Source organism: Pocillopora damicornis, chromosome 5, assembly GCF_964200805.1.
Source record: "Pocillopora damicornis chromosome 5, jaPocDami1.2, whole genome shotgun sequence".
NCBI classification, from domain to species: Eukaryota; Metazoa; Cnidaria; class Anthozoa; order Scleractinia; family Pocilloporidae; genus Pocillopora; species Pocillopora damicornis.
This window is the reverse complement of record NC_142674.1, coordinates 18,271,159-18,283,218: the sequence shown is the minus strand read 5'-3', so window position 1 is coordinate 18,283,218 and position 12,060 is coordinate 18,271,159. Positions and strand designations below refer to the sequence as shown.

The 12,060-nt window shown below is 37.2% G+C and overlaps 4 protein-coding genes across 4 annotated transcripts in view; all 4 read right to left on the bottom strand.

The window, feature by feature from the left end:
* Positions 1-2,448: 2,448 nt before the first annotated feature.
* On the bottom strand, positions 2,449-4,054 carry LOC149045764 (uncharacterized). Its single transcript, XM_089207138.1, has 3 exons — positions 3,870-4,054; positions 3,548-3,668; positions 2,449-3,311 (listed from the first exon to the last, which is right to left on the bottom strand). The coding sequence occupies exons 1-3, from the start codon at positions 4,014-4,016 to the stop codon at positions 3,208-3,210; spliced, it is 372 nt and encodes a 123-aa protein (XP_089063264.1). The 5' UTR covers positions 4,017-4,054; the 3' UTR covers positions 2,449-3,207.
* Positions 4,055-6,844: 2,790 nt separating this feature from the next.
* LOC149045761 (uncharacterized) overlaps positions 6,845-12,060 on the bottom strand; it is an 18,356-nt gene continuing 13,140 nt past the window's right edge. Inside the window, exons 4-6 of the mRNA XM_089207140.1 lie at positions 11,728-11,815; positions 10,513-11,464; positions 6,845-7,315 (exon numbers count right to left, since the gene is read on the bottom strand). Coding sequence (XP_089063266.1) covers positions 7,237-7,315; positions 10,513-11,464; positions 11,728-11,800 — 1,104 coding nt within the window. The 5' untranslated portion in view covers positions 11,801-11,815 and the 3' untranslated portion in view covers positions 6,845-7,236. The remainder of the gene's footprint in view (positions 7,316-10,512; positions 11,465-11,727; positions 11,816-12,060) is intronic.
* LOC149045763 (uncharacterized) lies at positions 7,425-10,519 on the bottom strand. Its single transcript, XM_089207132.1, has 2 exons — positions 9,787-10,519; positions 7,425-9,513 (listed from the first exon to the last, which is right to left on the bottom strand). The coding sequence occupies exons 1-2, from the start codon at positions 10,115-10,117 to the stop codon at positions 7,943-7,945; spliced, it is 1,902 nt and encodes a 633-aa protein (XP_089063258.1). The 5' UTR covers positions 10,118-10,519; the 3' UTR covers positions 7,425-7,942.
* Positions 12,050-12,060, bottom strand: part of LOC113674124 (uncharacterized) — a 1,902-nt gene continuing 1,891 nt past the window's right edge. Inside the window, exon 1 of the mRNA XM_089207133.1 lies at positions 12,050-12,060. This exon is cut by the window's right edge and continues 1,891 nt beyond it. Within this exon, the coding sequence (XP_089063259.1) occupies positions 12,050-12,060 (11 nt within the window).

Here is a 12,060-nt window from a genome sequence, read left to right as displayed (position 1 = left end):
TGGAAAATGCACGAGGTCGTGGCTAATTTTTTATGTAAACTGTTAGAGGTGCGTGCCTTCAATCACTTGCAATCACAGCTGCTTGGTGAAGAAGTAAAATCGGCGACTGGAAATTGGGAAGTTGGACAAATAGCAACAACCAAACTGGTCGAATGGTGTCAGGATCAGTGGCGGAGAAAGGATCCCCGTCTTCCTGGGAGCAATGCAGCTTACTCCGAAAACGAGCCGTTAACCATACCATGGTTCGATATCATCCCCGTGTGTCATTGGTGCGGGGTGCCATGCCCAAGCTGCAGAAATGAACTCGCTTCTGAATTACCCTTCGAGATGTGCACAGCCCAGGCTATTTTAAACTTCGATGACATCCACGAGAACAACCAAAACGCGGGTGATGATGAGAATGCTGACAAGAACGATGACGAACGTGGTAATGAGCAAGGTGGTAACGCACCCAAGGAACCCGAATACTGCCCTGGAAGTCCTCAGATGCGAATGCAGTTGAGATCAAGGAAAAGGAAGCATAATGCCTCCAACTAATTTGGTTCAAACAGTTCTTGCTATATTTTGATGAAAACACGTTCAAACGCTTTTTTTACGTTAAAATGCTATGCGAATCAAAAAGGTGATTTTTCTGTTCAACATTAAAATGTGCGCAGTGGGTTCTTGTTCCTGAGATGCGTGGCACGCATAAAAAAAGAAAGGGATTGCTTGCAGCCTAGCATTGCATATTTTTATTACTTCATTCAGTTTATTGCTATTTGCTCAAGTGGTCCTTACATTGTTAAAGTTAAGCGAAAGATCATTGGGATGTTCATTTGAGGCTTTGCAGAAAATACAGAAAATACAGCGATAATACAACCTTGTATCCAAGCTAGTGAAATGTTGTTTAAATTGACAAAGTTTTACAAGTTTGGGTACTTCAATAATAATTTATATCAGAGATACTGTACTGGTCAAAGAACCTCTTTTGTTGTAATATCTATAGAGACAGTGACCAATCACAACTAGAAACATTATGCTAAATATTGTAACATCTATCAGTAAAATTACTAATAAAACAAGGTTATGTTCAGATTTGTAACTCTAAGATGATAGCATTAAAATTTTAAGTTAATTAAGTTTTGACAAGATTTAATAAATCCCAAAGTCTTGCCCTGAATAATTAGTTTATGCCAGTGACTATAATATATCAGCAGCCAGCACCACTTTGTTACAAGCAATAACTTTACAAAAAGCCCTAAAAAAATTGAAGAGGTACACTTGACTTCTAATGTAACATAAAATTCACCTTGTACCAAACTGACCCACACATGACAACAAGTGTGGAAATTGAATCTGGCACAACACAATGAGCAATTATGGTAAGTGATTTCTTTTTGGAAAAATGTTATGTTAAAAATAAAATTTATGTAGAATGTACAAAAAATTCTTGGGAACGGATAATCATTGAACTTAAACATTATTTTGCAAACATGGAAAATTTTCTACCAATATTTCATTTGTAAATTTTTGCAACTTGATGTTATTTTTCTTATAAAATCATTATTTTTACTCACTTTGCTAATCTGTTACTGTTCTAACAACATAGTAACAGTTTTCAATTCACTGATACAGACAAACTTGTCATAAACAGACACCATTGGGACGAGTGAATGCGTCTGCTTAGGAGGGAGGTCCATTTTTTGGGAGGTCAAAAATGTAGTATTTGTACATGGCTGGGACCACAACTTACTGTCTGCTAGGGGCAAGTGTCTGTTAGCAGAGATTTGACTGTAGTTGGGCAAATTACCATTTCAAATGTAGTAATACATTTATAATGAAATCCATTGCTTACTCTTCAGAGTACACAGTGATAAGAAAGCATAAAATTTTAATCAGCTACCTCAAATGGCAAAGTTAACGACAAGATCTATACTTTTCAGAGGATGCATTTAACAATGAGAATCCACAAGTTTTTTTTTGCAAAAGGGCCATGAACTACCGTAGAGGTTTAAACATCCACATTTTATGATCAAATATTGGATTTCCATCATGTTGTTCCTTTATCATTTCTGCTGTAGCATCTTGTGTGTACAGTTCAAAGCTACTGGATTTCCTGAAAGAAAGGAAAACCAATAATCAGTCAAGCCAAAATGATTATTCTTCATTGAGACATATTTTTTTTAAATAAGAATCTCACTGCAAATACTAGAATACATTAAAATGAAGTAAGTAAATGGACAGTTGAATTTCAAGAATGAGCTAACCAACTGAATGCAATGGAACAATAAAAGAAAGAAAAGGGGCTTCCAGTTTACTTAAGGCTGGTCTACAATTATTCTGGGATGAGCACAAGCATAAGTGCAAGCATAAGTGCTAGCATAACCACAAAAGGTGTTCACAGTTGTGATAAGCACAACCTTAGACACCATACACAAGTGCAGTGTTTTCACAATTCTGATGGATGCTGCATGATAGGAGATAGGTCAACTACCAAAGTTGTGCTTGTCCTTTAGCTTATTTCACCTTGGTTCCACCTTGGGCCCCCTTAACGATACCTACAATTGCTACCATGATTTAGCAAGGTTTGATTACCGATCCAGGAACTCTAACACCATCCTCATTGCTTCCATTTACACTAAACAATTTTATATTTATATCGATGACTTTACCTAAGACATGAATAATGACAGCATGTTGTAAGAAAATATTTAAAAATCAGTATAAACTTTTTAAACTGATTAATAATTTATCATTGTTTCAAATGCAAAGAAGTTATTAAACACTCAAGACAGTGTTATATCATTTATCTGAACATCTTAAATTTCATCAAAAATACTCTGCTCCACGTCGTAGTGTGTAGTTCCATAAATTATCCCTACCTATCCCACAAAAGAGATTGTTCATAAGACCCTCACCCCTAGCAATTCCACTTGAGCTTCATACATTTCCTTAAAAGGTTTTGGTCTCTGAGACCCCACCACCAAGAATTTCGAATCCCTTCTGTGGGGGTAGTTTGGACATTTTCTGGAACCACACATTTAAAGTATGACTTCATTAGCAATACTTTATGAAATATTTTCCACAGGGTAAGGAAGGATGGTGGAGGGAGGTTCAGAGACAGTGATGGAAGGGAGGTGTTTTAACTTTAAATTTCTACCTATACATCTCGTATTAAAAAATAAACTAGGTCAAAAAAAATAACCTGGTTGGAAAAATGACCTAAGGCTAATTTTGACCTGTAACACATATATACCCACCTTTGGCTTTTCTATCTGCCTTTGACCATGGTGTTTTTACCTCAATTCGCTTTGGCAATGCAATGGGATCACCTGAAAATAAGATATTATATTAATGGTCATTAGCAATATTAATAAAACAATTCAAAAGCAGAAATTTATAAAAACAGATTTGTAGTAGTAATTACTTGCCCAGCAACTTATCAGATATCAAGTCAGGAGTAAAAAATGTATACAGTAAATTATGAAATTGGCTTTTAAAATAAATTTGTGATAAATGTTACATATACTTCGTTGTTGTGCAAGACAAGTTATATACTAATCATTACCTAAGGTGAAATTGGCAGGTAACCTCAAGTTCTTCAGCTTGAGACGAAGAGGTTCCTCCCCTCTCAGGAACAGTGCAAAGGAAAACAATGTAACAGTCCATAACCATATACCTCGTAAACCCTATGAAAGTAAACAATTTTGTATCATATAGATAGGTATTGTACTGGTGAAAAACATAGTATTACTGATTAGAACTACTAGTCCATTTTCTCCTGAAACAAAAAACAGAGCTCACGGGTTTCCTCAAAATGATTATGTCTGACCCCTCCCTACCAACTAGTTATGCTCCCTCCTTTAATTTTATTATTTATTTCTGATTACCTCTATTGTATTAAGGCAGTATGCATGCATGCGCAATAGCTGCTGAAGGGTAACTGGTGGTGCCTTCTTGGGCTCATAAGGCACCCTTCCATGCTGGGTGTCCTTAGCAGTAGGTCTTGTGACCCTCTTCACAAGCTGCTTTATCATCTGAGTAACATCTATGACACAGATAAAAAATTATTCTAAACCAGCAGGTCTCTTTTACACATCATTCCACAGGTGGCTGTGCTATTAATATATATAAACAAATAATAAATAAGTTCACCTAGCCCTAAACAACTATTTGATAACTGTTCTAGGGTTAGAACACTATATCATTAACACACCAATCTGTGCTTGTGACCTAATGAATGTGAATTGCAAATTAAAGCAACCTGCCTATTCAAAACTCTTTAACCCCCTGAGGGTGACCAGCATCACATTCTCCTCAAAATATTTAAATAAATGGTTTACATACAGGAACTATTAAACAATAGTCGAGTGTTTCTGTCAAGGAACTATCTACTGATAGTTACCCCACAGAAATTTAATGTTCTTAAAACAAATATGAACCCAAGAGGCAAAGTTGTGAGGGATAATATCCTAGTTTTAAGGAGGTAGTTAACCCTTATTTGGTATTCAATAAAATAGTGGCATATCTTTTTAATGATTCAACCAAACTCCATGAAATTTGGACAGAAGATAGAACTTATCGAGTTCAAAAGATTGACATGACATATAAGGTGCCACGCCCACCAGTTGCCATGGCAACCTCAGAAAACTACGGTTCACTCTCTATTTTATGGCAAACCTATCTTAGCAAATACATACAATGAAGCAATGAAACTCTGCAAGGACACTTTTATGGTTGTAAATTGTGCAATGAGTGAAATAGTTTTTGAGTGTCGACTACTACTACCACCACCATCATCATCAAATGCTAATCGTTTTGCAATAGAACCTAAGGGTTTCACAACGGAACCCCAAATAGAACTCTCGGATTTTTTCTTCTTCTTCTTTTTTCCTGACGGATCCCAACTTGTCCACCCTTTGGCTGGTCTCAACTGTTTGAGGTATCGCGGTGTCTTTCTCATCTTTCTCAAAGTTTTCTTTACTGCACCTTCTAGATCTGGTTCAGGTCCTTCTTCGGCAAACGGTAATTCACTCCACGGTACGTTTTCTGGTACTATTGCTGGTTTTTTTTTGGGTATTTTGATGGGAAGTGTCGGTGGTGGTGTCACCGGTTCTCTCTTGGGTGCTCTTCTGGGTGTGGTGACCGGTTCTCTCTTGGGTGTGACCTGGCTCAAAATTCTTTTAAGCAACTTCTGTTTCACAGGAGTGACCAAATCTCCTTCTTCATCTTTTCGTGATTTGGCCAACGTGGTAGGATCTGCATAATGCGAGAGGGTCAAAAGTAGCATCACCTCGATTTTCCTTTCTAACTTTTAATAGGGCAAATTGAATTTTTAAGCAGAGGTAGCACAGCACTTGACAATAGCCTTTCATCTGAATGTCATTTGGAATTGAATGGCATCAGGTTAACTTAGTTGTTGGGTTTTGTACTGCATGATACATAGCTTATAAATACGCAGAAACACATATATGTATAAACAGTGTCCATACCATGTGATAATGGCTGAGACGTTGTTCCCTCAGTTGTGCTCCCTCTTGCCTGACGATCCAGCGAGTCAGGAACATTGTTAGCTGGTAAATAAGGTGAGAAACACACGGTATGTCAAGTTCTTCTCTTGATAATGCAAATTCATTAATGACCATGGTCTGAAATTAGTCAATTACCAGAGCTTTCATAATGAGGCATTCCACCTCAGTCTCTGAGTACATTTTGTTTAAACGCTGAATGAATCTAATACATGGCCATTTTCAAACCACAATTTATGCCCATCATTTGACAATAGCCTTACAGCTATAATAATATATCATACCAGTTGATGGTGCATGGGAGGTTGTGCCTTCAACATGTGCACATTCGCCCACTCTTGGCTGAGAAGCAGGGTGGTCAAAACGATCATCTGATAAGAAATATACATTTATTCCAGAAAGAGAATAAATTAGATCCAAATTAAAAATTAATCTGGAGCAATAGACTGCTTACTAAATTAAACATTGTTATTTTGTTAATTATAATAACAATGATGTGATGTATTGATAACTGAAAAAATCAGACTGAAAGCAATTAAACCATATATTTTTTTAAAAAATATTGCCACAGGGTATGAGCACGAATAATTCAAAAAAATTTAATAGTGAAACAAGCATAAAAAGCATCAGAAAAAATGCCCTCCAATTGCAGACAACCTCCAGCCACTACACACCAATGGCATTAGTGCACTTGTAAGTATAATTCTACCAAAAGGAAATAGTCAGAACATGTATGAATGCATTGTGGAGTTATGTCAGAATAGTAACATTTGCAGAAGGTACAGCAAGTGCTTTAAGAAGTTTGGTTTAAACCTAACAACTTAAGCAGCATGTTAAAATTTTCTAAAAAACAAAATAAATGTGTGTGATCTTGTATTTCAATGTGTTTGGAATCAAATGGTGAAGAGAATATCGTGTAATTTACATATATCGTCGTAAAGGGAAGTGAATACCATCAGATTTTAGAGCAGCTTCATTGCAGTTCATATCTCCTAGCATTTCTTACCCCAGCCTTGAGAAAAACTAAGAAAGGCCAGACTACACCCCTGGGAATTCATACTCTACTCTTTGTGATAGATTAATTAGGTGGTGTGCTTTATAGCTTAGCAGAGAATATGAAGCTATCAATTGTGATACTAAAATTACTTATACTAATACTTACATGTACTACAGTAATATAACTTTTACTGACTCTACTACTAACAATCTTAAATAGTAGTTAGTAGTAGAGTGAAAGTTATATTACTGTAGTACATGTAAGTATTAGTACTAGGAGTTATCATTGAGAAGTGAGTGCTGCCGTTAGAGATGTTTGACTGCAAATATGACAATGAGAATTTCAAAAAGAATAAAACGTATTTTATTTGCAAATGGTTACATATTCTTTGCGAATATAATATAGTTGTAGCAGTTGATAAAATTGACAACAAAAATATCGGTTAACGAAAACAGAAGGTATAACGAAAAGCATTTACTAACGCAACGATAATAACTGATTGTTAACGATTATTGACAAGACCTTTTGTCTATCAAGTGCAAATGTTAAATATACTAAATACTTGGCTTAAGAACTTACTTACTTAGAACAGTTACTCTGTGTTATAACGGCAATAAGGGCTTAATGAACTTATCCTTATACTGATAAGTGACACTAACACAACAGATTAGACTGTATTTCATCAAACAATGTTTAGCTATATTTGAAGCCTTTTTATCATTATGAAAAACACTAAATATGGGGTCTGAGAATGTTAGTGACTACTTTGGAACGTTTATTGTACGTTACTACTATGTCTTTTAAGGTGGGACTTAACCTAAAAAAGACCCCTTTTTTCAATGACTTGTCACATCCACAGTTTTTAGTTAAACCATATAAAACCATATATCACTGAAAAGCTAATGAATCACAGATTTCAGTTTTTTCAATTATTTCTGCACACAGTTTATTTGTAACCTGATACCAGCAAAATATTGTTACCCCATACTGTGCACAACCCACATGTACTCTAGAAAAGAAATCTTGATATGGAATGCAGCTAGCTCTGATTTGTTTTTATAACTATATAGTATATAGGCTAATCATGGGGATGAGCATAGAGTTTTAAAAAATATAAAAAACTTTGGTTCCAGCCTCCAGTTAAAGTAAAGCAAAATTTTTGGGGTGAATTTCCACCACAATTTTCTTTGTAACTTTTGACAAAGTAAAGCTACAGAAAAACCCTTTGCTCATTCCCAGACACTCTTTGAAAGCAATAAACATTGAAAATTTCAAGTCAATTGGTTAAATCCTCTATGAGATATGTTTTCTAGAATGCGCAAAATGCACATTTTGAGAAAAGTGCGATTAAAGTTAAAAAGCTAAAACGAAGATTGTCTGCACAAATTTGCATGGCTATGAACTATCCAATATCATAGCAAATGTTTCTTTCAGTCACTTAGAAGCCTCCAGGTTCATAGGTATCACCATCAGCCTCCCGTAGGGCATCTTCTCTGCGTGTGCGCCTCATTTGCTCTCCTTGCCGGCGCTTCTTTTCTTTAGCAGAGGTCTGAAGGTCCGATTTTCTCAACCGCCTCTTGTCCTTTTCTTCTGAGGCCTTCTGAGTGTACTCCCCTGCTGGAATTACCAGTCTCTGCATTATTCTTGCTCTGCTGGCAGCTCCACTATGAAAATGGCACACAGTAGAAGCAACTGCACATCTAATCACCTTGGCACCATGATGCTTGTGTTTTGGGCAGCGTGCCCACACCAGTCCGTTGATGCATTCATTGCGATTTTGGGTGGCGCCACGCACACACCTTTGGAGCAGCTTAGTTTCACTAAGTGTGATGAATGTTGGCTTCAGCAGTTCAAAGAACACTTCAGGCAAACAGTCACCTGCTTCATAAGTATTTGTTCCAGTAGCACAATCTTGTTGCCATTTACACCAGGAATCCTCACCAACAGGGCAGAAGCGATGTTGTTTAGCAGCATCTTGTGACTGGACACTGTGATGGAGGATGGCAATGATATTTTTCTTCATGGTGTAAACAACAACATCAACCTCTCTTTCTGTTAGGTTTGCTTTAGTTAGGGTGTTTTGTCTAATGGCTAGACCATAGTACTTCTGAAGGCGTTTAATGCGGCTCTCAGTCAGTCGGCCCCGTCCTCCAATGGGTTTGCCATCTGCAAGTTTACCTTTGGTTCTTGCTTTAAGATTAAGTAGGTGCTTGCCCATGCGTTTTTGCACGTGCCCAACACAATCCAGTTTTTCCACCTTGCAGTCATCGCCATATATATTCTCCACAGTATTGAATGCCTTACTGTCTCCGTCAGAAACCATCCATTTATACCTTATTTTATGCAGTTCCACAGATCTACTCCAAACAACTATGGCACCCTCAGCTTCCATTGCAGGTGAGCTTCCATTAAAATTAATGTCACACTCATTGGAAGCAAGATGCTCAATCTGCCATGCTTCGAACTCCCCGTCAGTTTGACACTGAGACCTTTTCATGGTACATTTCCGGCATTCTTTTGAAAGGACATGATAGTCAAGAACCTCTCCAGTGTCTACAGATATAACAAAAACAACTCCAGTCAGAGAGGTAAACCCCCTTTTCGCCCATGTACCATCAAACGAAACGGCTGCATCGACTACATCATCATTGACTTCATCTCCACTTTCCTTCAGGATGTACTCGCGAACTCTTATCCCTGCCTGTGTCATTTCATCTTTGGCTTCAGCTTCTAAAGCCTCAAGTATTGTGTCTACTTGTCTGTAATAAGCAGGTAGTGATAGACATGGCATGTTCATGATGCTGCAAAAGGTTACTAGCCCTTCATAGCCACCTCCTGTCTCCAGAGAATGATAGACTGCACGACGATTTACGTCAAAAGATTGCCCTTTCTTTGTTATTGTATCTGATGTTTTCAATGGTGTAGCTTCAAGGCAGGAGCTACACTCCACAGAGAGGTCTGCCATTAGCCCATTTCTCCCAGAAGAATTCTCCTTCAGAGTTAAACTCCCTAGAACATAATAACAGTATACACTAAAGTTATTTTGTGCATTCTCATACATGTATATGAGTCACAAAATTTATTCACCACATACCACACAACAGACAGTTACAACTGTAATTTTTAATAAATGAAAACAATAAAGATAGTACTGAAGAGAAGTAAAAAAACATTCTTAGAGAAAAAAATGGAAACTGCACACTGTTACTAGCATATGCTACGAGACATGAACAGTAAAGAAAAGGTTAAAAGTAAAACAGATGTTCACTTATGTTTTCTCACCTTCCTCGCACACATGTGCTTCAGACAACGTGGCATATAATTTCTTGAGGTCTACAAGTCTGTATCCCTCTCCCTGAAAATCATTTACATCAGAAATCTTTGATGAACTATCTGGTGAATCTTCTGGTCTCATTTTGAGTCTCGAAGCACTGATGGAAGCACTTTCGGCATCTGACAGAGCCTCATCACACGAGGAACTCGATGCTGAGTTTGTGACTTCTCTATCCGCACGCGGCATTTTCTTCGCTTTCCTTGCGTATCTCTGCACTCCAGTAAAAGGCTTTCCTTTCCGCTTTCTTCTATATACAGTATTCTTCTTCCCTCCTGGCATTTTAGACAAAAACTTCGCTGATATAAAACTCGAATCTCGCTCTCACAGTATCTCCACAGTTGAAAACACGCCAGCTTTCAATCCCACGCCACCTCCGACTAGCTATACTTCATGTAAGGGGTCATATAGCTTCCTCTTGAAAATACTGAGGAAATTCTAGGAATTGGATGGACTTTCGGGCTTCAAATTGGAGCAAGACTGAAAGATGCTACGTTGCGTTGCCATGGTAACCAAAAATATTTTTTTACTAGCTTGCAGAAAACTTATCGTAGGCAACAAAATAAAGCAAATTAGTCTTAAAAACTCATGTCATGGCTTTCTTCTATGCCTGAAGTTTCAGATTTCTCCAAAAACAAAAATTGCATTTTGTAGTCAAATTTTAGGTTAAGTCCCACCTTAAGCCTAGTAAGACCTTTACAAAGTCGTTCTTAGAAGGATTAATGACACCTTCTGTTGAAAACAACTGTGAGATAACTTTGTTAAAAAGTGTAAGAGTTAACCTGTCCTTCTTTGGTGTGGTTAGAAAAAAGAATTGTGCATAATACTGTGTTGGGCACAGGCCTGCCAACTGTTGCATGTTACAATAATTGCATGTGATAATTTCGGACGAATTATCATTTTGTATCTTTTTGTTGCATTTATTACATGCTATATACATTGATGTAGAAATCACCCCTGCTACAGACCCTTCTACACTGGTTGTCATAGAATCATCAGAAACTGTAAACGTTGGTGCTAAGGCTAATATATTAGCATGTGGCTCCGTGGCTGTAATAGTTGTGCCACTTTTTGCTGTATTGACATAAACTTGTTTAGTAACAGCATCTTTCTTGACTCGTATATTTTCAAAAATGTATGTTGTGCCCGCTTCTACCTGATCACAAAAATTCTCCCAAAATACTATTTTAGAGTACCCTTGGGGATCTACGATCTGGCCTTCGATCATTTTTAATGTTCCTCTACTTGTTTGGAGAGTTTTAGCTTCTCGTAGAGCAGTTACTTTGGCTTTGACTGTGATAAGCTGTCCAGGGGCAACAGTTTTGAGCATGGCCAGGTCAAAGGTGCTTGGGATGTTGACTTTTGGAAACGGTGCTGTTGGAAGCTGTTGGACTTCGACATTACCACTCATGAGCAAGTCTTCTGTGTTGCTCTTCTGATCTATGCGAAACCTTTTAATTTTCACAGGGCTGCTACCATCTTGTACTGACTGGAAGAGGTCTCTCTTGGCAGGGGCAAAGCAGACTCCTCGCAAGTATCTATCTTTAGACTGGACTTGGAAGTCGAAGAAGTTGCCTTCTTTTATGGGGGATACATTGTGAATGTAGCCAATAATTTGGTCTGGTTTCTCTGCAATGCAAGGAAAAGAACATTAGTTTAAAAGCATCTTTTAAGTGTTTGGTGGAGAAATCCTAAATGTATATATCAATATAGATCTATTTAGATATGAATGCGTGTGTGTGCAGGTTAAAAAAAATGTGCAGCACAAAATTTTTTAGTGTGTAGGCAGGTGTGTTAAAAATTTGACAAAAAGAAAGAAAGTGTTGTTAATATTGCCTGCTGGTGAATTTCTTTGAATTAGTTTTAAGTGAAAATAAAATTTCCTGGCTTACCTTCACTACTTGTTGCTTCAGGATTTTTCTGGTCCATTTTCTGGTCCATTTTTTGGTCCATTTTCTGGTCCATAATTCTGACTGTGCTCTGTACAGGAAAAGAAATGAAGCAAGCTAAAAATGAGCTGTTCAAAAATATACAGTTGTGTATAAATATATTATGAAATATAATATGATCTGTTATTACTTTGAATTTGTAAAAAGTTTTGTTTTGTACTGCTAAATGTTAGAACATTTCACATTTTGGCTGTGTTGACATGTATGTTTGTAGTCGTAAGTAGATCACTTTTGTTGAAAAAAAGAATTAAGATATCAAGTTCATTTAGTGATTAA

Coding starts and splice junctions, on each gene's coding strand:
- LOC149045764 (XM_089207138.1), bottom strand. CDS start 4,016: ATGATAAAGCAGCTTGTGAAGAGGGTCACAAGACCTACTGCTAAGGAC. Junction 3,669..3,869: donor ACTGCCTTAATACAATAGAG/GTAATCAGAAAT, acceptor TTACTTTCATAG/GGTTTACGAGGTATATGGTT. Junction 3,312..3,547: donor ACCTGCCAATTTCACCTTAG/GTAATGATTAGT, acceptor TCTTATTTTCAG/GTGATCCCATTGCATTGCCA.
- LOC149045763 (XM_089207132.1), bottom strand. CDS start 10,117: ATGCCAGGAGGGAAGAAGAATACTGTATATAGAAGAAAGCGGAAAGGA. Junction 9,514..9,786: donor AGCACATGTGTGCGAGGAAG/GTGAGAAAACAT, acceptor ATTATGTTCTAG/GGAGTTTAACTCTGAAGGAG.